The following is a 23384-nucleotide window of genomic DNA, read 5'->3' as shown; positions in this document are numbered from 1 at the left end:
GAAAGATACAGAGTAGGCAACTTCTTTAGCCTCACGTCCCTGGCGGCCGTCACGAGGATTGGGTCTGACCACTGCCCTTTGATTTTGGACAACGGGGAGCGAGGGCTAGTACGCTCCCCACGCTTCTTCTTTCAAACGTGGTGGTTCGGGGTACCAGGCTTTGGGGAGCTGGTACGGGGCAAGATTGATTCGGCCATAATGGCCGCAGGGGAGCACAGGTCGAGTATTGACCTTTGGCAGCATATTGCTCGAGGACTCAGGCAGTTCCTCAAGGGCTGGGGGGCCAATCTAGGGAGAGAACGCCGGGTGTTCCGTGAAGACTTGGTGAAACGGATCCAGGAGTTAGATACGAAGGCTGATGCTGACGAGCTGGATGAGGAGGGATGGGCTCTCCGATACAACTTGGAGGATCAGATCATTGCATCGGACAGCCTTGAGGAGGAGTATTGGAAACAGAGGAGTCGTGTGAGGTGGACGCTGGAGGGAGATGCGTGCACGGCCTACTTCCATGCTTTCGCGAACGGTAGGCGCCGGAAATGCATGATCCCCCGCCTAATTACGGGAGATGGGGAAATCTCCGTTCAACAAGACCTGGTGGACCACATCTATGGTTTTTACCAGGGACTCATGGGGTCGGTGGGGGAGGAGAAAGTTTTCTCCTTAGGCCCAAACCTCTGGCCGGCTGAGGAACGGGTTTCTCAAGGGGAGAATGAGGATCTGTTACTTACCTTCACGCCGGCGGAGCTTGACGAGGTGCTTGCTGAGATGAAACCAGATTCGGCACCTGGACCGGACGGGCTCCCGGTGTTGTTCTTTAAGAGGTTCTGGGAGAGCCTTAAGGGACCCATCCTCAACATCCTCAATGATTTTGCTCTAGGAAGAGTTGACATTGCGCGCCTTAATTATGGTATCATTTCTTTAATTCCGAAGATTAGAGGGGCGGATGAGATTAAACACTACAGGCCTATTGCGCTCATTAACGTGATATTTAAGTTTGTAGCCAAAGCATATGCGACTAGATTGACCCCGATTGCTCATAGGACGATCGATAAGAGTCAGACGGCCTTCATCAGAGGGCGGTGCCTGCACGAGGGGGTGCTAGCACTGCATGAGATTGCCCATGAGCTGCGTGTCAAGAAGCTCAAGGGCCTCCTACTTAAACTGGACTTCGAGAAGGCTTATGACCGAGTGAACTGGGAGTTCCTCCGTGAAGTCCTACTGAGGAAGGGATTCTCAGCTGGGATGGTTCACAGGCTAATGCAACTTGTCTCAGGGGGACAGACGGCGATCAACATCAATGGGGAGGTTGGTCAATATTTCCGGAACGCGCGGGGGGTCCGACAGGGGGACCCCTTGTCCCCCATTCTCTTTGACTTTATGGTGGACGCCCTGGCAGCGATCCTTACCAGGGCCAAGGAGAGTGGACACATACATGGGGTTGTGTCCCACCTCATTCCAGGGGGAATCACCCACCTCCAATATGCTGATGACACGATGATCATGATTGAACCTTCGGATATCGGGATTGCGAATCTGAAGCTGCTTTTACTCTGTTTCAAGAACATGTCGGGTCTCAAGATCAACTTCACTAAGAGTGAGGTGATCGTCACAGGGGTTGACGATGCGGAGCGACGCAGGTTGGCCGACTTGCTTAATTGCAACCTCGGGAGCTTGCCGATGTCTTACCTAGGCCTTCCTGTCTCGGACAAGACTTTATCGGTAGCAGACTGGTACTTCCTGACGGAGAGAGTGGGTCATAGTGTTGACCCATGGCAGGGACTATTTCTGTCTTCGGCTGGGAGGCTCGAGCTGACTAACTCCTGTCTGTCGAGCTTGCCGATGTTCGCCATGGGTATTTATCTTCTACACGAGGCGACACATGGGGAAATGAATAAGTCTAGAGCCCGATTCTTCTGGGATGGAGCCGGGAATAAGAGGAAGTACCATATGGTCGACTGGGCGACGGTATGTAAGCCCAAGGAGCTGGGAGGATTGGGAATCCTCAACACGAAATTGATGAACATTTCGCTGATGTTGAAATGGATTTGGAAGCTTTACCAGGGTGCGGAGGGTCTTTGGGCAGACCTGATCCGAGCCAAGTACCTGGGGGGGAACGATATCTTCTCCCCGCTTGTACCAACGAAGGGCTCCCAGTTTTGGAATGCCATACAGAAGATCAAATGGTACTTTAAGCTGGGAGCGAGGCACAAGGTCGTGGATGGGAGACGTACGTACTTCTGGCTCGATTGGTGGACGGGGAAGGGTCCCCTGAGGCTGTTGTTTCCCCGTCTCTTTCAATGTTGTGACAACCACTTTGCCACAGTTGCGGGAGTGCGGGATGCCAATGGGTGGCACATCAGATTTCGGAGGGCCTTTGGCACTGCGGAGGTCGTGGAATGGGAGAACCTATGTAGGATATTCGATCTCCACCCTTTCTCCGTAGGGGAGGACGAGGTGTCTTGGGCTCTCGAGTCCTCCGGGTGTTTCTCCACCAGATCCATCTACGGGCGCATTTCGCAAGGGGCGGTGGTGACGCACTTTAGGGAAGTCTGGAAGACGAGGGTCCCGCCCAGGATCAGAGTTTTCCTGTGGCAGCTCATCAGGAGCCGGCTACCGTCTGGGGTGCAGGTGGCTAGGAGAAATGGCCCGACGACGGGGGCGTGCGCCTTCTGTGGGGAGGAGGAGGATTGTAACCACATTTTCTTCTCATGCCATCTTGCCAAACTGGCATGGGCGGGAGCGAGGGAGCTCCTGCAATGTAACTGGAACCCAGCAGGGGCTGGGCATCTCATTGCGCTTGTCCAGAGTCTTTCGGGGTCCTTACGTAGGCTAGCTTGGTTCACCTTCGCGGCCCAGTGTTGGGCGCTTTGGAATATTAGGAACAAACTAGCTATGGAAGGAAAGCTTATCAACAACCCCACTGATGTTTTCTTTCACATGCACTCGTATATGCAGCGATGGAGGGCTCTGGTCAGACAGAGGGACCGGGCGACTTTGGACGTGGTGATGGAAGGGGTTAGGAGGCTCCAGACTACGACGCGCGCACAAGACCGATGAAGCCAGCCATCTACCTGTACTCTGGGGTGTCGTGTGGGTGTGTGTTGGCTCCTTGTATCCGGGGTCTCTACATGTGAGGACTTGAGTTGAGGCATGTGTGGTGTTCAGGAACCTGCTTGTATGCTATTCGGATATTGTGATTGCCGTGTGGCTTTATTTATATAAAGCCGGGCCTATGGCCTTATGTTTAAAAAAGATACAAGTGTTCTGAAGTTGGCAATGAGGAGAATTATAACAGTAGCTAACTCTGTATCGGCAATGGTTATAAGGAACATCTATATATCAGCTTGTTAAGCAATACGAAATGAATAGGAAGGTTGGACTTGTTACTAATATCCTGTTTAGCTTTGCTAGTTCAGTGTTCTACACTCAAACAGGTCTTACTTGTTTCCTAACATAAGTACTGTTGCATTAACTGTATTAACTTTGTTTACATCGGTAGTATAACCTAAAGTTTTTGTGTTCCTGGTCACTGATTTTGCCTTAACTTTTTTGTAGTGCGCATTCTCTTCTTAATTATGAGTTAACTTCTTAACTTCAAATTCTGTGTCAACTTATTGGTTTTTAGAAATTAGCAAAACAATCTGACTCCATTTTGTTTAACATATTTCAAATGCACAACTTCGCTGAATAACGTCCTGCTCCTTCTGTGGTTTTGAAATCCCAGACTTAAACTTATGCTACTGATCATTATTCGAAGTGCTGAACAATTTTAAAGGTGGGGAGATTATGCAGTTCACTATCTGTCTCTTGTTAATTTTAAATATTTCAGTGAATTTAGCTATCCAACGACCACTAAGAATAACTGGAGAAATCAATATATGCCATAATAAATTGGTTTCATAGTGCTCTTTAATTAGCGTATGTCTAGACATGATGTTGTCATGCTCTAAGGTACTGAAAAGGGATTCTAAGAAGAAACACTACACAGCCTCTCAATCATGTTAGGCATGGAAAAATTTATCAGGACTTAACTGGTTACTTAGGTACATTCTAAGAAAGCTTGACTTTAATGCATAAAATCTTAAAAGTTAATTGGCACTATCTTCCTTTTGAACAACAATGCATTTCCACACGGTTGAACCAACAATCTCGAAATTTGTCAGTATTAGGACACAATATACACAGTAATTTTTTTGTGTGGCATGCCTTGGGAAAATATCGTAAATACTGGCATCTTGACACTTCTTATTTGCCTTTTATTCATATGGACATACAGCTGAAGTGTGCCATTTATGATGCTACAAGTGGACCCTCAATTCCGTTTTGCAATGAATACCCTACGGCCATATATTGGCATGTTTATTTTGGAGGACCCGGCTCAGTGCATCTCACTCGAGCTAGCTCTCTCCATCAACCCTATCTCCAAAAAATTGTCCTCGCTGACCAAAAGTACACTGTCGTTGATGTCTTCGCTATTTCCAGTAATTTCACCTACCAACAACAGAAGATGATAAGGTCAATCTTGCTATAGATGCAATTTAAAAAACTGGAATGTCAATCTTTCAGTACCTTATATCTTAACTGAATCCCTCATCTCGGTATAATGCAGTGGCACGGAATGATAGAATCAGGTCGAGTTCCGCTTGCAATTAGCCCAATACTCCGCCACAAGTTTAGCAAAGGCTGATTCTTGATCTTCCAACAGCTTGGTGGGTGTGTCATATTCTAGAAGCTTACCTGAACAAGTCATCAACACTCATCATCAAATATAATAAGTGTAGTTATTTACTTATAACTTGATCAGGTTTTATGCCATTGCCAGTTTATCACTGGAAACTCAGGGGAATGGGTCAGAGATTTTATCATTTGTTTGTTTTCTATAACGTACCATAGGAAAGTACCATGACCCTGTCACTGTCTGTCACAGTTGGGACCCTGTGAGCAATGGTTATCACGGTGCAACTAGTGAACTGCTGCCTGATGACACTTTGCAGGATTGCATCAGTTGCTGAGTCGATGGACGCTGTTGCTTCATCTAGCACTAGAATTTTGTTCCTACGGAGGAGAACTCTACCAAGACAGAAGAGCTGGCGCTGTCCAACACTCCAGTTATCGCCATCATCACTCACTGCCATAGGCAAGAGGGAGACATTATTTTAACCTTTTGGTAACTCAAACTGCTTTCTACAGTTTTTGTTTTTTAATAAAATATTTTTATTTCTGCAAATACTTACCGACTGTGTCAAGAAGAGCAGCAGTGCTGCTAATTGATCTCTTTAATTGACACTTCTCCAAGGCCTGAAATGTTCAATGTAAGTAGTCTAATCAGAACCAGATACATACTGTACATATAGCAATCTAGTAAAGTTAAACATGATCAGATCTTACAACATTTTATTTCCATTTTTCTTTGTTTATGAAAAGCTTAGATCTTCTAGTGCTTATGAACTACGATAAGAGAAACTTTATTAAACATGGTTCTTTCAGAACTATGCCCTGTAAGACTTTTTTTTATCTCCTTTCATGACTTAATTTATATCCTTTTTGCAGGAACATCATCTATTTCTCACCTCCCATATCTCATCATCGGAATGCAAGCCAAGGGGGTCCAAGTTATTGCGCACAGTTCCTCTGAAAAGTGTAGGTTCTTGGGGGATAATACTCAGTTTAGTTCTTAGATCCTTGAGACCCACAGAACAGATGTCTAAGTTGTCAATAAGTATCCTCCCACCCACAGGATCAACAAGACGGAACAGTGAGCTTATAAGTGTTGATTTCCCACTTCCTGTCCTCCCGACAACGCCAATTCTTTTTCCAGCAGGGAAGGTGCAACTGATTCCTTTTAGAACAAGTGGCGTGTTCGGACGGTATTTAATCTGCTCAGAAGTGTAAGTTACTGCAAGCTTTTCTTATTGTTCTTAATTTCAACGATAATAAGGAAAGGAAATTCTGTTTACCTTAAGATCTTGCAGGTCTATTCTTCCTTCCTGTGGCCATGAAATTGGAGGCCTGTTATCTGGTATTACAGCGGGGGGCTCTGATGGAAGGTGCATATACTGCTTGATCCTCTCAACTGAAATGATATAATTTTCTAGGTAGGAGTAGAACCTTGTCAGGAAAACCTGTGCCGAAGTCAGGGTCAAAGCATAGGAGAGGCAAAGACCCGCAAAGCCTGTAAATTCATTTGAGAAGTGGTCATCAAATCTGCGGATACAGTTTAAAAAGGGCGACGCTCGCTGTAATGGATACATAGATACCTGGTGAAATTAATCCTGGAGGAATCAAAATAAGGAACATTGATGACGTGAGTATTGTCAAGCTTTGCAGTGCTTCTACTCTTATAAGCACCCACTCTTGGGCAGCAACAGTGTGGAAGAACATTGTTGCGTCATTGTCTATGAGCTGCAGATTGTTGCGGATGAACATGTCTGTTGCAGCAAAAGCCCTGATTGTCACCACACCAAGAATCGATTCTGCGGCATAGTTCATGACAGGTGCCTTTGTTGTTCCATTAATTCTGACTAGCTCTCTGGCTGAGGCTACATAGTACCTCTTCAAAAATTGGAAAACAAAGCATCAGGATGTAAGCTCACAAGATCCATTTTATTATTATGCCATTTGGTACTGATTGTTAAGGTTAATTGCTCGCATCAAGGTACAGCAAAGTAGACTTACCTGAACATATACCATGGTGATTGCAACAGGGACTGCCACAATTAGGACCTGCCAAGTTACAGTACTAATGACCAGTACTGTTGTGACGACCTCGATACCGCCAGTCGCCACAAAAGCCATGGAGTAAGGTATGTCAAAGTCAAGAATGCTTAAGTCTGAAGAAGCCTGCAGAGGATAAACTTTTAGTCAGGGACTGATCAGTACTTGAATGCTTAATCTTCGAATTGGAGTAGTTACAGTTAATCTACTACTATGGTTTATCTTATTTGGAAGCATGATAAGAAAGAAACCATACCCTTGTCAATATTCTCCCAACTGGTGTTGAATCAAAGAATGACATGGGTGCCTTGAATACAGAATCCATTAGACCAGTAAAGAATGCTTTGGAGGCCTTGAGTCCCAGAGTAGCAGCAAATAGGCTTCTAAGGTAGGCAAAGCAGCAGCTGAATATAGAGAGCCCTGAATATGCCCCGACCAGAAGAGCACTACTGACATTGATCTGAATAGCCACAGCCAACCAATATGTGGACATAATCTGGAAGCCTGTGAAAAGCACCTGAGCTATACACATCCCGCAGAAAGGTAAAATTCCCTTAGAGACCTCTATATAGTCTATATATGGCTTCCATCCAAGGTTGCCAATCCCCTTCTCCTCCTCTTCCGTGAGCTGGACCACTGAAGGTCCCTTTGTTGAGACTTCGATGTCGCTAGTCTGCCGTGTTGACAGCAATGCACTTGGCATTATACTTTCGTCAAGCACCTGTTCTTGGACTTGATTTTGTTGGCTGGCAGCTGTATCAAGTGCTGTGATTGAGGACTGGTGAGCAGAAACCAGCTTCTCAAACGCTGTCCCGGATTCCAGCAGTTCTGAGTATTTTCCTTGTTGTTTAACTTGACCGCCTTCCATTACCTGTTGAAAAAAAAATAAAGGATCATCTGATAGAAGAATCATTGATTTATGAAATCATGAGCAATCATGTTCAGAAGATCATCTTACCAGGATCCTATTAGTTTCAGTTAGAAATTCAACTTGGTGCGTCACAAGAATGACAGTCTTCTTTGAAAGTGCTGTCATTACACAATCCTGCATGAACATTGACATCAGAATCTCGTATTGAGGAGGAAACAGTTTGTTATTTTTGATAGAGATTTAGAGCAATCTCTTACATAGAAAAGAACCGCGGCAGTGTGTGCGTCGACGGCACTGAAAGGGTCATCTAGGAGGTAGATATCCGCATCGTTGTAGACGGCTCTGGCAAGCTGAATCCTTTGCTTCTGGCCCCCACTCATGTTTAGCCCTCTCTGACCGATCTCTGTTAGGTCACCATGATTGAAATTTTCTATATCTTTGTCCAAAGCACAAGATTTGATTGCCTTCTCATAGAGTTCCTTGTTGAAAGGCTTTCCGAAGAGTATATTATCGCGAACAGTCCCACTTTGTATCCAAGAGTTCTGTGACACATATGCCAGGGAGCCAAATACCTCAACCTGCAAGAAAATACAATTTTAGCATGTACCCTTTCAGATATGAATGAACATGATTAAACCTTTCTATCTGCATGAAGAGAGCATGTATTTTTCTGTCACTTACTGATCCTGATGTTCTAGGTATCTCCCTAAGTAATGCATAAAGGAGCGAAGATTTTCCTGAGCCAACCGCGCCACAAACAGCCACCTTCTCTCCTTGACGAATGGTAAGGTTAACATTCCTCAGCGCCAGATCGGCTGCATTTGCATTCCAGCTGAAATTCCCATCTTGGACATGAACTCGGATATCGGAGTTATTATCTGATGATGCCCTCTCGACAGCTCCTGTGATCTCATCTTCTACGAGAAATTTCTCGATACGGTCCAGCGACACCTTGTACTGGATCATCATTGTCAGGATCTCGGGAAGCATCCTCACCGGCTCAGCCATGACCCTGAGGGTGGCCAGGACCGTGAAGAGCGTGCTGGCATTCAGGGGCGCGCTCCCCAGAATGGCCGTGGCGGTGTACATGACCGCGGAGACGACGGTCGGGGACATCCAGTACATGACGGCGCCGTAGGCCTTCTTCATCTGGGTCTCCTTCAGCCACCTGAACTCGGCGTCTCTGAGGGACTCGACCATGGTCCGGAACTTGTCCTCCCACGACTGCAGCTTGATGATCTTCATGCTGTTGAGCACCTCGGACGTGGAGCGGAGCCTTTCGTCCTGGGCCACCATGAACTTGGCCTGGTACCCTTGCAGAAGCTTCGCGAACGGTACGTTGAGGAAGCCGAAGATGACCAGGGGGACGAGGCCCGGGAGAGCCCCGAGCCTGAGCGCCCAGAAGAGCGTACCTACTGCGAAGGCCAGCTGAAGCGGCGAGCTCCACGCCATGTGCAGCCAGCTGAGAGCATCGCCGAGCCGGTAAGCGTCCACCGCAATGTAGTTGACGATCTCTCCTGTAGAGTGGTTCTTTCTTCCTTGACTGGATAGCTTGAGCTGCTTCTGAAAGATGACCGCCATGAGCGCGGACCGGATGCGCATCCCGGTCCTCCTGGAGTCAAAGAACCAGTGGCGCTGGGACAGCGACTCGACGAGCTTGATGAGGAGCAGGCAGCCGACGAGTGACAGTCCGACGCCGTGATCCCTCTGTTCTTGGCTGCTGTAGCGCACGAACGCGAAGAGCAGCGCGGGGGAGACTGCTATGGCGAGCGTCCTCATGAAGGCGTAGAAGCCGGCGATCATGATCTCCCTGAGGAAGCACTTGAACAGGACGAGGGCGAGCCTGTTGGCGCGCCCGCTCTGTGACTTGTCCTGGCGGTGGCGGCTCCACGCCTCGGAGAACTTGCGCGAGGCCTGCTGCGCGCAGTCGTCGGCGGCGATGAGCGGGATGTCGGCGAGGTCCAGCGCCTTGGAGCGGCCGAGGCGCAGCAGAGGGTTGAGCCACGAGAAGGCGAGCTGGCCGAAGAGGCCTGCTCGGTATAGCTCCGAGTCGTGCGCCGGCCCTGCCTTGTCGATCAGAGGCTCTGACAGGCCGTCGTCGTCGTCCTGACGGGCGTGGCTCCGCCGGAGCAGCGTTGCGATGGCGCTGAGCAGGAGGAACAGGTTCACCGCCCAGGCCAGCGCCTCCGTGACGTCGAGGCCGTACCCCATGGCGAGCATCTCCGCATTGTACGCGGTGATCAGCAGCGAGAAGAGCGTCCACCAGAGGACCGCCACGGTTCTCGCTGGCCTCGTCGGGTGGACGTGCAACGAAGCCGCCACAGCCAGCCATACCAGCCCCCTGACGACGGAAGCCGCGGCGGCCGTCGCCTCCGTGAACCCGGCGACGGCGTACGCGGCCGCGACCGCCACGCAGCAGACGGACACGACGGCCACCTCCCACCGCCGTCTCCCAGCGCCGCTTCTTCCCCGGCCATCCCACTGACCCCTGACGCAGGCCACGAGCAGCGCGGAGACGTAGGCGACGAGGAGCAGCACATTGACGCAGTCGATCAGGCTCCTCTGCACGCACGGCGACGCGAGGTTGAGCCCGCTGGCGCCCTCCTTCCCGCAAATCCAAGAGGACGGCCAATCTGCCAGGACGATCGATGAGCTAATTAAGCCGATGAAACAAAGGAGGGATCAAGAATCAGGAAGGGTTTACAAGAAGAGGGAGGGAAGGTTCGTCGTCCTTACCGAGAAGGGCAATGGCCATGGCCGGGTCGCCGAGCTTATCATCGGCCATTATTCCTGCCCCTCCCATGCAGTGGCCGACGCGACGCCTATTATTGGGTAGGACGAGGAGGAGCCACTGGTTTATGCTGCTCAGTTGGAGCGTAGCTAGACTAGTGTGTAGTGTATTCGTGCACATAGATACGCACGCGCGGACGTATACGGCCAGACGGAGGAGCCGGAATAATGGCCGCGCGCTAGCTGCAGCCTGTGGCGGCCGGTGGACGCCCTGCAAAACTCGGATTTCTCCGCCGTCGCTTTCTGCTCGCGCGCGGCGTGGTGACGATCGAGCTCGTGGAAGTAGATCAAGTCGCACGCTGGCGGCCCCGATGGGGATTTTCTTTGCCACTGGCCCTGCAGGCTGGTCTGCGTACGTATGGCGTGACGTGGCCAAGGACGCGGCTGGCAGATGTGAGACGGCAGGTGGTTGTCGAATGCTCATCGATCGAGGTAGCTTGGATAGCTGGCTAGAGCATATATCGTGCTGATATGGTTAATGATGGGAGAAATCGTACTGATATCAATACCATATTATATTATAACACTAGAATTAAAAGAATTAATGTTAAATATATTTTGTGCATTACTTTTGCTTTAAGATTTTACAAATCAATAAATTTTGTGTGACTGATACTATACATTAGGCTGGCTATAGTGGTAAATATCATGTACATGCGTATGATACTTGTGTATGGTATTTTCTCTATAGTGCCTAGTATCATGAAGTAGTACAATATCATTGTCCTGCTATATTTATTGTCTTTTAAATCTCAATGCAAACTTGTGCACAAGATTTGTTTGGCATTAACTTTTCTCGTGAAATGCGCAGGAGCGAAGCTCCCCTTAGGGCAAGGCAGGGCAGCCGCCCTACCTTGATTTTGATGAATACATTTAGATGCAGATATTTTTTCTGAATATTTTGAGTAGCTGTGCATCAAAAATAGACTCTGTATGATAAAGTTATGTGAACACTATGTAAAATCGACTTCGAACCGGAAACATAGACTCATATTCTATATTCAATGTAAATAACAATGATTCTATATTTCTATTATATAGATTTATCATGAATCTTAGTATATGCAGGCTAACTTTGTGATATTCATTATTCAAACGTGTAGAATTGAGCTTTAGAGATTTCTTGATATTTGAAAGACACATCATGATTTCATCAAAGATATTATCACCTCATTGAGATGGTGAATTGGAAGGGTTTATTGGCGACAAAAATCATTAAGACGTAGTTGCTCAACGATGGATATTGATAAAATTATTCTTTTTTACAAAAAAAAGTAGAGCTTTGGCATTGAAGTGGTATTATTGTTATGTTTTTGGTTCTACATGTATCAAATATGTCTTTGTTTCTATCGTACTAAGTTATTTCGTTAGAATCATATATTACTTTCATGTCTTACGACTACTTTGATATTTGCATCAGTTTTTTAGTTTGCCCTACCTCAATTTTTTTCCATCCTTCGCCACTGGACATGCGCTATGATACATTATCCACCTATGTTGTTCTAATCTCCTCTCCCCTCTTTAATTTTTTTTGAAAGGTATATACGTGTTTCAATATTGGTTAATGGTGTGGGCATTACCCTTCAGGTACTCGACATTGGTCTACCTCCTTTGGCCCAACAAGGGGCCCATGAGGATTGTCATGATCCAAGGTGGGCCCATATGTCAGTTATAACAAATAAGACTTACAAGAAAACGGATTCTTGATGAACAAGGCAAGGAGGCGTCGATAAAGGAAAGGATAGATTAGATCTTGATGTAACCTAGTCGAGTACGTTTGGACATGACTCTCGGGACCTGGCCTCCTATATAAAGGCCAGGAGGGGACATGCCGAACGACACACTTACGCAACCAACATTATTTAGCATGCACCAACCCTAGAAAAAACCTTGCCTCTCCCGCGAGTTCACCATAGCAGTCTATGGGCTGCCCCATTGTAACCTATTTTATTCGATAAATCAAGATCAGACAATCAGGAGTAAGGGTTTTACCTCATCGAGGGCCCCGAACTTGAGTAAATCTCACTCCCTGTTCGTTTGGTATGCGATGTCTCGTATTAACCTGCAGGATTCCGTCAACCCTAAACCCCTCATGGTGGGCCTTGCCGAGGAGCTCCCTCGTTCGTTAAAGTTACAACACACGTAGTCCCATACTAGACAGAGCAAGGACAAAAGTCCTGATACATTTGCATAGAACACCCCGAGAAGAGATACATTACAACTACCTCCTCGAAGATGCCTTTGCAGATCGCCAACTGCCATCGATCTCCGCCACCGTGACGGCACCGCCGGTGACAAGAGGGACAACAAACCTTCATACCCAGGTCCGAACAAGCACCATCACAGACAAAGCCGCTTTATGAGCCAATGAACTTGCCTGCCGCGAACGACAGAACCTTCTCCGATGTGGCTCGTCAGCTGGGGAGCATCCCCATGCTCGTCGAACTCCAGAACCATCATCTTCATCCGATCATATCACAGAAGAGCACTGGATCTGCTTGCCACCATGCACAAACCATGCACCGAACCAACCATGCTCAGGCCGTCGCCATCCTACTCCAAAGACATGACAACCGCCGGCCCACTCCGTCCTAAACAAATCTCGTAGACTCCTAGACGGCGCTGGAGCGCATGCCGTCGAGACGACGAAGCCGGAGAACACAATTCCAAGATGGGGTCGCCGCCGCTGCTACCATATCCGGAAAAAACTAACCTTGCCGATCCGAACGACCAGCGAAGAACACATGATGTCGACTCCTTTACACCGCCGCGAGCAGCCTTGTCGAGATGGGGGGCGTGGACACCTTATTCGCTGGAACGACGGCGCTGCCTCCATTAAAACGCCGCCACCACACAAACTAGGCCCTGAGCCATCTACAAGCCGTAGCCTAGCATCGGGGTCCTCCACTCCTTCCGCTGCCGGAACGGCAGTCGGAGGAGGGAAGAACGCACAGGCTGGCCGGCGGTGGATGGTAGGATCTGGTAACCGCCTTCTCCTACGACGGGAGAGAAGAGTAGCTGCCACATCAACATTTTTGTGGGACCAATGTGCATGACACTAGTTATGATACTAGCACTATGGCTAGCCTTAGAAATAGTACCATATGCATGACACTATCTTATAATACTGCCTGAAAATAAGTACTATGTACCCTCACTAATGTATGTAAGATCTTTTAGACTAGTCACAATTTTTGTCAAAGTCAAACTTTGTTAAGTTTGATCAAATATATAGCAAAATCTATCAACTTCTACAATACCAAATCAATGGTATTATAATCATCATGACTTATATTTTATAATATAAACATTTTTTTTATTGTGGATGTCGATATTTTCTTCTTATACTAACTCAAATTTTACTCCCTCCGTTCATTTCTATAGTGCCTATAGATTTTTGGCATTTGTTTCACAATATAAGGTTGTCGCTTGGCTTTTTTTCAGTTACCCCTCCACCGGTCAACTTCCACACGACATGCATTAAAAAATCCATACAAAATAAGAAACAATTAATTGAGATTCCTAATGCATGGCCCCAAGGATTGCTTAGATTTAGGAAGCAATATTTTTCTTGTCTTAATTAAACCTGTCTGCACATATATGGAGAGTCAACCAGACAGATTTGTGGGATTTATTATGGTAAGTTAGGAAGTTATTGATTTCCCTAATTTTAGTATGATCTCAAATCGTTCAGCCGGTGGGTCTTGTGTAAAAAATACGCTTGCGCTAATTTCTGTGCCAAAAATCTGTAGGCACTATAGAAAGAAATGAAAGGAGCATAATATTTTGATTTTGGCTAAGAATTATATGTAACATATTTTAAAACAGGAAAGTTTATATACTAATGTACTTACATACATGCGAATCTAACAAATTCAAGTCACTAGCACGGAGCCAGGGACTTGTGCCAAATGACAACTAGCATGTCAGCTCTACACATCATTCGATCTGACTACCTAGCTACCGTTGTCATGAGAGGATACCTTTTGTTTCTGATCCAAACAAAGTGGAGAGGATTTGTTCTAGGGAAGAAATAAACAAAAGAAGACGAAATGTACTCTATTGTTCATAATAAGCGTACATTTTTCTTTTGTCATTAGTTAAAACTTTTAATATTTGTCCTCTGTTTTATAGAAGTAGTAAAATATAATATTCAGTATATCACGAAACTACAAATCATAACGAATCGAATGATACCTAATGAGTGTCCTAAATGTTACCATGTTTTCCTAGAAATTGGTTAGTTTTTTAATTTAAAATAAAAGCTAGAAGTATACTTATTTTTTAGCGGACCAATACAGTACAACTTGGGACAATTATTCAGCAGCAAGATATGAGCACAGAATTGAAGGAGCCAGGTCCATCTATCCAGTAATTCACGAGGCATGGCCTACAGCTGATTATAGTGGGGAGTAACTTACACTAGTAACATGGAGAAACTCAATTCGGTTCCCAGGTTGGCCGGGTGCGTATGATCCCTCTACCATAAAACATATTTCCAAGTGTTAAAAAATTTAGACAAAAAAATTTACATGTACATCTCCATAATATATGTGTATTCACCAAGTTTCACGAAAAAATAATATTTTTTGTAGTCTACGTGAAAAATAGAAAATTTATTTTGTGACAAGTCTTTATTTTAGCACCGAATTTTGTCTTTTTACACACGCCACATGACAACTCGTTTTTTCACGAAATGACTTTGTGAGCGCGTAGCACATGAAGATGTACGTGCGGAATTTTTGTTTCAGTTTTTTTGATATTTCAAAATGTGTTTAACATGCATTTCGAAATAAAGGGAGCATACGCTCCCATGTGCCAAAACATCACTCCCAGTAACATGGTAGTAACTTATACTCCCTCTAGCCCAAAATATGTTGCATATAAAATTTGGTCAAAGTCAAAATTTGTAAAGTTTATTTATCTATATTAATAAAAATATACATGTACAACAAATTATAATATTTTCAGAATTGTTATGAAATATATTTTCATATTATGTGCACATCATAAAATAGGCAGGATGGAGTATATATGGTTTCATGCATTGTGTCATTTATTATGTTTTTGTCTTGAGGCGTGTAATGCTATAATAACATAACGTAATGCCTCCATCTCAAAGCTTAAGGCTTATTATTTTTCAAAAAATCAAACCAAGAAAATTTTGACTAAACTTTTAGAAAAATCTGCCAACAAGTATGATATTTTGTAGATATCATATGAAAATATATTTCATTATCTATCTAATGATATTGGATTTGTATTTCACATGTTAATAATATTTGGTAAAAAATTAATCAAACTTGACATGGTTTCTGAAAATAACATAAGCCTTAAGATATACTAGGATTGAGGTAGTAGCTAGTTACGTGCCACTTTACTCTTTTTCTTTGTTTATTGTCATGACATGCCATCAAAGTATCTTGAAGTATGTGATATTACTCCCTCCGTTTCAGTTTATTAGATCTACACGTATCCCTAGATCATTAATTTAAGCAATATAACATATGATATATATTACAAAAAATATATCATTAGAAACTTTAGATTTTAGATTTTTTAATGGTACTTCATATAATTTTTATGTTATATTATTTATATTATTTAGATCAAATTAACGATCAGTTACACGTGCATGCCTAGTAAACTGAGATATAGATCAATTTGTTTCCTACCGTACTACTTATATTAGGACATTATAAATAGTCTACAAATGCCCACACATTTCCAATGACAAACGTGAGCTGTTGCTTTCGAAATTCAATGCAAGTAAAGCGTATATCGCACTCACCTGGACTATCCGTGGGGATCGCTCACTGGCGCTCCAATTTTGATCTCCGTTCGATTGACAGATCGACAGATCGTCAATCGCTGTTCATGCAAGTTGTTTCTCTCAGACAACATCTGCGACCTATCTCATCGATTAATTTAGAGAGTATGCTGTCACAAAAGTCAAAGTACCCGGTGTACCAACGAAGCTATGTTGTTTGTCTGGCAGTGGCTCGTAACTTGTTTGATTAGAGCATCTGCAGCGGGGGCCATGACCGAAAATGCATCTGGATCCTCCTTCAGCGAATTTTTGGTAAAAAGGACCACCTGCCTCAATGAAATGGCAAAAAGGACCACCTGTGAGTGAAAATGGCAAAAGTGCCATGGCGGCACGCTCGCCAGCCGACACGTGGCAGGTGCCGCCGCCGGCTGTGGCGGCAGGCCCTACCGCCGTGGGTTGTGGCGGCACGTCCGCTCGGTCAGGTCGCCGTTCACCCGCCGTTACGGCCATCGACCGAGGTGGGCCCTGCCGCCACGAAGAAGGGCGGCACGCTGACGTGGCCACCTGCCTCCGCCGGCTGTGGCAGCAAGTCAGCTGCCGGCCCGACAAGGGCAGCAGGCCTGCTGCACTGATTCCCACGAGCGCTGATTCCCACGAGCACTGATTCCCACGCATTGCTTTTCAGTTGATTGCTTTGCTTTTTTGCCCTGGTTTTGGCTGTGGCGCTTGAATGGAGGGACTGCAGCTGATGATCTCGATGCTGTATGGGTGTAACTCGCCCGATTCGCATGCATTTGGTGCAGACATGATTCGACTGATACAGGAAATAGACCACCGAAAGTGCTTCAGCAGTCTGACTCCGCATGCTTTAAAAGCAGCTGATGCTCACTCCTCACAGAGCAAGTTCTCACTCACGCGCAGCTACTGCTTCTCTTGCTTCTCTCGCTTCTCTCGTACGAACAGATAGAAAATTAGCATAGCTAGTGATTAAGTGCGTGATTAAGTGCATGAAGGGGCAGTAGAAGGGCTAATACATCAAGGTGAGTTATGTGAGATATTTGATTATATTCGTACATGCACAAATTTTGTTACCATTTGTTGTTTACTGCAGTGTATCTTACTTTAGTAATTAGACATGTAACATTGAATTTGCTTAGTCTAGTGAAATATTATTGTATGTATGAGTGAAATTTTAACATATGAACAAATGAATGAATTTAGGTGGATTGGAGCATATATCTGCTAGTGTAGTATTATTGTATGTATGAGTGAAATTATAACATATGAGGAAAAGAACTAATTTATTGAAGAAGTGAGTACGCACGTTAGCTGGATGATATTAGTTGGAAATATTGTGAGGCGTAATTTATTGTTTGACGAATTCTTATAGGTAAAATAATCCTTTTTAACAATAAATGAGTAGTAATTTTGAAAAAGCCATAATGTCATGTTAAAATATCTGATGTAACGAAATTATTAAAACATGAATATGATTTAAGGTAGGATGTTACTAATATTATTTTAAAAATCTGGTTGTGCGGTAGGTACGATGGAAAAATTGGTAGTGTTCTATGGGGATGTCGTACGTGATGAATTTGGAGGGGTGGATTTCTCGAACTGTGACTCGATGGAAGTTACAGTGATAGATATGGTTAACACAGCATTTGAGGATGTAAGAAAATGCATCCGAGTCCCATTTGGTCAGGGGATGCGTGGCATGAGGATGACAGTTGAGGCTCTTATCTGCGTAGAAGGGAATGATAGGACAGGACCTCCCCGTTGGGGTTTGCGGGAGGTAAAAAATGATACAAATTGGCGTACGTATATGAGGTTTGCAAGCACACCTGGTGCTGCTATGTACAGACGGCCGATGGTGTATGTGAAATTTATTTCAGCTAGTGATGATGTCGGAAGTAGTAGGAGCGCTGCAGAGGAGCAATTGTTCATCACCGCATGCCCTAGTACCGGCCCGTCGGAGCAGCTTGCCATCACCGCTGCTCCTAGCATGGGCCCATCAGAGCAGATGCCTAGCCACCATAATGCTGGCCCAGGATATTGGTCCGCGGTCGTCGACATCAGCGAACACGTGGAGGGATTGCCTGAGGCGTTAGATGATGACGCTCATTCATCTTCGTCTGAATCCTCATCGGACGAAGAAGGCGCCGGTCCTTCCCAGAGGGCGGTTGCAGGTCCAATGGACCCTGACTTCTTACAGACCATGACCATAAGCAATGAATTTCGCTCTGTTCCAGGCCTAGGAGAGGACAGTCTGCTAGTTGGGCAAAGTTTCCCTGACAAGGAATCCGCTGACCAGGCAATAAAGAGGTATGCATTGGGAATATCTCGACAGCACAGAGTGAAGCAGTCTGATCGAAGTTAGCTAAAAGTGATATGTGTCAAAATGAGTGCGGGGTGTAGGGGGAGAGTGATCGCTCGAAAGAGCTCTGGGGTATGTCAGCCCTGGCATATCTCAAAAATAGAACCACATACCTGCGAGCAGGTTGGGGCTCTAGATAACCACCGGAACGTCACCGCAAAATATGTGTCACATATCATGCAAGTGTTGGTGGAAAAAGACATCAATGTCAGTGTGAAGACGCTGCAAGAGACTGCAGAAGATCAGATTGGCTTCCATGTCAGCTCCGGAAAGGCAAGGCGTGCGTAGGAGGAGATCTTCCAGAGGCTGTATGGCACATATGAGCAAGCATATGACCTAGCCCCCAGAATGATCCATCAGATATCGTCAAGTAACCCCGGGACTCAAGTATTCAGGAGACAACGTCAACACCCCAGGGAGCCAAATGAAGAAATACTTGACCGTTTATTCTGGGCATTCTCCCAGGCTATACAGGCATTCCAACACTGTCGTCCGGTGATATCTATAGATAGTACCTTCCTCACTGGAAAGTACAAGGGCACACTCCTGTTGGCGATCGCAATAGATGCAAACAATCAGCTCCTTCCTATTGCATATGCATTGGTGGAGAGCGAGAATAAAGATAGCTGGTTCTGGTTCCTGTGCTGCTTAAAGATTTCAGTTGTCGGAAATCTCCCTGATGTTTGCATCGTCTCTGATCGCAACACGGGGCTATTGAGCGTGCTAGAATTTTTGAAGGTGGCACAAGATCCTGAATGGGGGTGGCCCGATCTAGAGACAAGGTGGTGCATGCGGCATTTGGCAACCAATTTTTACTCAAAATTCAAGAACAAGGATTGGTTCAAGTTGTTCAAGAGAATGTGCATGCAGAAGACAACAGAGAAGATGAATGCAATTTGGAGTGGAATCAATGCAGAAATTGAGAAAGCTGCATTGCCACAGAGAACAAATCGGAGGGGTCAAACCAGGACAGTTAATTTGTCTATGTGGATTGCCGAGAGTTGCCCCGATTTTAGCAAGTGGGCGCTTGCTTACGACTCTGGGGCTCGGTACGGCATAATGACCACCAACATGTCAGAGGTGTACAATGGCGTGCTGAAAGGTGTGCACGCCCTCCCTATCACGGCGCGGATTAATGAAACTTGGAACCGGACTTTGTCGTACTTTGCAGACAGAGTTCAGGTTGCCAACGCTTGGGACGCAATGAACAAGCCATGGTCTGAAAAGATGCAGCGACATCTCAACGAGAAAGTCAAAAAAGCACAAAGCCATGGTTTCCGTCAAATTGATGCACTTAGGAATAAGTGGGAAATACATGTACGCGCCAAGTTTGTGAGAGGTCACCACAGAGGCTCAAGAAAGCATGTTGTCACCCTCGGACCTAGCTCATGTGAGTGCAGTTGTAACAAGCCAAAACTTTTGGGATACCCCTGTAGTCATGTCCTCAAGGCTGCTTCAGCACAGAACATCAGCGTGGAGACCTACATATCTCCGTACTTCAACACATACAATCTACTGCACACATGGAACGGTGAGTTCTGGACATGGGGCATTGGGCAACACTATAGGGATGTATGGCCGGATAAATCCACCATATGGGTTCCGGACCCGATGTTGAAGAGGACCGCGAAGGGTCGACGCCAATCTCGTCATCATAGAAATGACATGGACCATAGTCCGAGTCAACGCAAGCGGATGCAGCGCTTTTTCCCTTGAAATATTCATTGCTCTTAGCCAGGCTCCTCGGCGTGAAGACTTCTTCGTCATCCTTCGGTTTCTTCTTCTCAAACCTTGCTTGCAACCTAAGAAGCTCTTGTCGTAATTCCACCGGAGTTCGGCCAGGCATACCTGCGTGCTTAGAAAAAAGCTTGCCTACCTCAACGAGGAGGGTCACATTCGTGACCAGATCTTCGACATTGTCTATGTTATTGGCACTCATAACTGAAGTAGCAGAGGAGATAAGAGGAGCAGCCATACGTGCAGTAAAACTACGATCTCCCCGAGGAGCCATCTTGTGGCGACTTCGATTGTGTACAACAAATGAATGCCCGGGGAGGGGTTTTATAGCACGCGGCTCAGAGAAAAGGTGGGAAATCTTGGCGGGAATTCATGGCGCGAAATTTTGGCGGGAAAAAATAAGGCGGGAACTTTAGGCGGGAAAATTTACGCGCGAACTTTTTCCGGGAAATCAACATTTATTATTAATACATCTGCCGAAATAAAGTTGGAAATTTAACTTAAATTAAAATACGGCTAATCACTACAACGGAATTTAAGATACGACCCGAAAGTAAAACAGAAATTAAAATACGTAGTTACTACAACAGATCACTCTATTTGCCCTGCGTCCAGCGTGGCCATTTTCCAGTCTTGTCGCCGCGTTCTTCTGCTGCCTGCGCCTCAGCAGCCCTTTCTCTTAATCTCTTCCTTTCCGCTTCACGGGCCTCCCTGCGCACCTCTTCCTCTGCATACCTACGTGCAGCCTCATCATCCATCCGCTTCTGATTTACCTCGCGATTTCGAGCTTGCTCTGCCCTTAATTTTTGGATTTGTCTCTCTCTTTCTGCTTTATCATTAGCAATAGCCTTTTCGAAACGCTCCTCCTCATGGAACCTTGCCCATGCACGCCTCTGTTTTTCCTCCACCTCACGGCGCGCCCAATCAGGCTGCTCCTGGTCTATCTAGTGAAACCAGTTGCAAAGGGGCGGGGGAGACTGCAACAAAAATAACACGGTTAATAAACGAAAATTAATGAAACATACCGCAGGCCTCGAGGATTTTTAATCATGCTTTTAGAACATACCGCAGGCCTCGAGGACGATGAACTTGTTCGTGCGGGTGGATCATGATCGTAATAAGCGCACATGAAATATTTCATGCCGAACTTATCAGAAAAATCCACCACCTCCTTCACCTTCGCAAGGCGGCCGCACCAACACCTCTCTGCTGTAACCCCCGGTGGCAAGCTTGCATTCTTCCCCTTCATCGGCCTAAAATCCTGGTGGGAGCAAGGCACACTCATGCTGGCTAAGGTATAACGACTTATCACTTGTGTACCAAATAACATCGATGGCTGTTTTTATATAGAACTGGACAGATCGAGCGGGAGAATTAGGCGGGAAATTACTGCAATCAGCAAAAAGCGAAGCAATCATCAAAAGCGAAGCAATCAGCAAAAATATTCGTGGGTATCAGTGCGCACGCACTACGACGCGCAGGCCTGCCGGCCGTGTCTCCTGGCCTGGGAGCTTGCCGCCACGACTGGTGGAGGCATCCGCCACGTCAGCGTGCCGCCGCACCCTGTGGCGGCAGGGCCCACCTGGCGTCGACGGCGCAAACGGCGCAACGGACGACGCCCTGGGGACGGACGTGCCGCCACACGCGACGGCGGCAGGGCCTGCCGCCACAGCCGGTGGCGGCACCCGCCACGTGTCGCCTGGCTAGCGTGCCGCCGTGGTACTTTTGCCATTTACACTGAGAGGTGGTCCTTTTTGCCATTTCACTGGGGCAGGTGGTTCTTTTTGACAAAACTTCTCCTTCAGCGGGCGATGCAAAGTGATCGGACCATCCGCGGCAACGTAAACCTAGCTCATTGGGCCAGGTTTGTGTCTCCGTGGACGCTCCGCGGTCGCGCCGAGTGTCCGCTAAAAATGACATAGGATCCATGTGTCAGTGGCAGGGAGGCTGATAACATTCCCGCCAGTTGCCATTCCCGGCGCGAAATATCAAAGTAGACCGGCGCGAGCAGTCCAGAAGCGATGGACGTCCTCGCCGCCGAAGCCACCACCATGGATGCCGAGGTAACCCTCGCACCCGCCGCCGCCCCACACTCCCCTGTAGCCACGACCATAGCCACCATGGAGGATGCAGCTCCGGCGGAAGCAAAGCGGGCCGCCACCGGCGGCCGGGACGCAAAACCGAAGGCGGCAAAGAAGATGCTGTCCAAGGAGGAGAAATACGTCGAGGCCGCGAAGCGTCGCGGCCAGCGCAAGAGCCTGAAGGAGAGGAATGCAGCGGCCGCCGGCCAGCAGGCGTGGCAGATGCAGGTGAAAGCCGGCGTCGCGCAAGTAGGCCTCCATCCGAGCTTAGCGGAGGCCTACATGCTCGTCAAGCGAGAGGGGATCGCCGGCATCGCTCCTCCGGCCTCGTCGGTGAGCTCGGTAAGTTCACAGCTGCGTCCTGGAACTCCCGGTCCCTTGCAGGGCCACCCGTCGTCGCGGTTCGCCTCCGGTGTGGCGTCGGTGCAGTTCAACGGGTCGCCGGTTCCCGACCTCAACCGGACACCTAGAAGCGGTGACTCATGTCCGGGCGCCACACACAAGACGCACTAGCTGCCAGAGGAGAGAATGCCGGAGCCCCGCATCCTATTTGACGAAATGGCAGTGACTGCCTCGACGATAGACGACCCGGTATGTGAGCACTCTCAATGTGTGCGACTGCCCTATATCATGCGTCTGACGTCCGGTCATTCGTAGGCCTATTGGACGGACCGGAATGAGACAGACATCCAGGACATAATCTTCGGCGGTGGCTTCGTTGGCGACGATAGGGACGGGACAGGCCCGCAAGATGAGTGGGCACCGACGCAAGATGCGGAGGACATCGAGCGCGCACGGCTGTTCGCCACCCAGCCCACACAGCCAACACCCGTGTGCGTCGACGACTTTGAGGACGTGCCAACACAGCCTGTCCACACCACGGACAATGCTACGAAGAAGAAGGGGGAGAGCCACAGGACACAAGGATACATCGACGACGAGGACAAGTGTTTGTGCGACGCGTGGCTGGCAACAAGCCATGACTGCATCAATGGCGCCCAACAAAAGGGCAAGGTGTACTTGGCTAAGGTCATGAAGGAGTAC

The 23384-nt window shown here is 47.0% G+C and overlaps 2 protein-coding genes across 2 annotated transcripts; one reads left to right on the top strand and one right to left on the bottom strand.

Moving 5' to 3' along the window:
- Positions 1-4216: 4216 nt before the first annotated feature.
- LOC127313168 (ABC transporter C family member 8) lies at positions 4217-10615 on the bottom strand. The gene is made up of 13 exons (XM_051343717.2): positions 10322-10615; positions 8267-10218; positions 7843-8163; positions 7673-7759; positions 6971-7585; positions 6676-6840; positions 6258-6552; positions 5958-6172; positions 5571-5876; positions 5235-5298; positions 4889-5128; positions 4570-4737; positions 4217-4491 (listed from the first exon to the last, which is right to left on the bottom strand). The coding sequence occupies exons 1-12, from the start codon at positions 10494-10496 to the stop codon at positions 4628-4630; spliced, it is 4545 nt and encodes a 1514-aa protein (XP_051199677.1). The 5' UTR covers positions 10497-10615; the 3' UTR covers positions 4217-4491; positions 4570-4627.
- An 8255-nt stretch (positions 10616-18870) lies between these two features.
- Positions 18871-20238, top strand: LOC127315335 (uncharacterized). The gene has a single exon (XM_051345830.1). The coding sequence runs from the start codon at positions 18871-18873 to the stop codon at positions 20236-20238; it is 1368 nt and encodes a 455-aa protein (XP_051201790.1).
- Positions 20239-23384: the final 3146 nt, after the last annotated feature.

This window comes from Lolium perenne, chromosome 7 (assembly GCF_019359855.2).
Source record: "Lolium perenne isolate Kyuss_39 chromosome 7, Kyuss_2.0, whole genome shotgun sequence".
Classification (NCBI taxonomy): Eukaryota; Viridiplantae; Streptophyta; class Magnoliopsida; order Poales; family Poaceae; genus Lolium; species Lolium perenne.
This window is presented reverse-complemented; position numbering and strand designations above follow the sequence as displayed.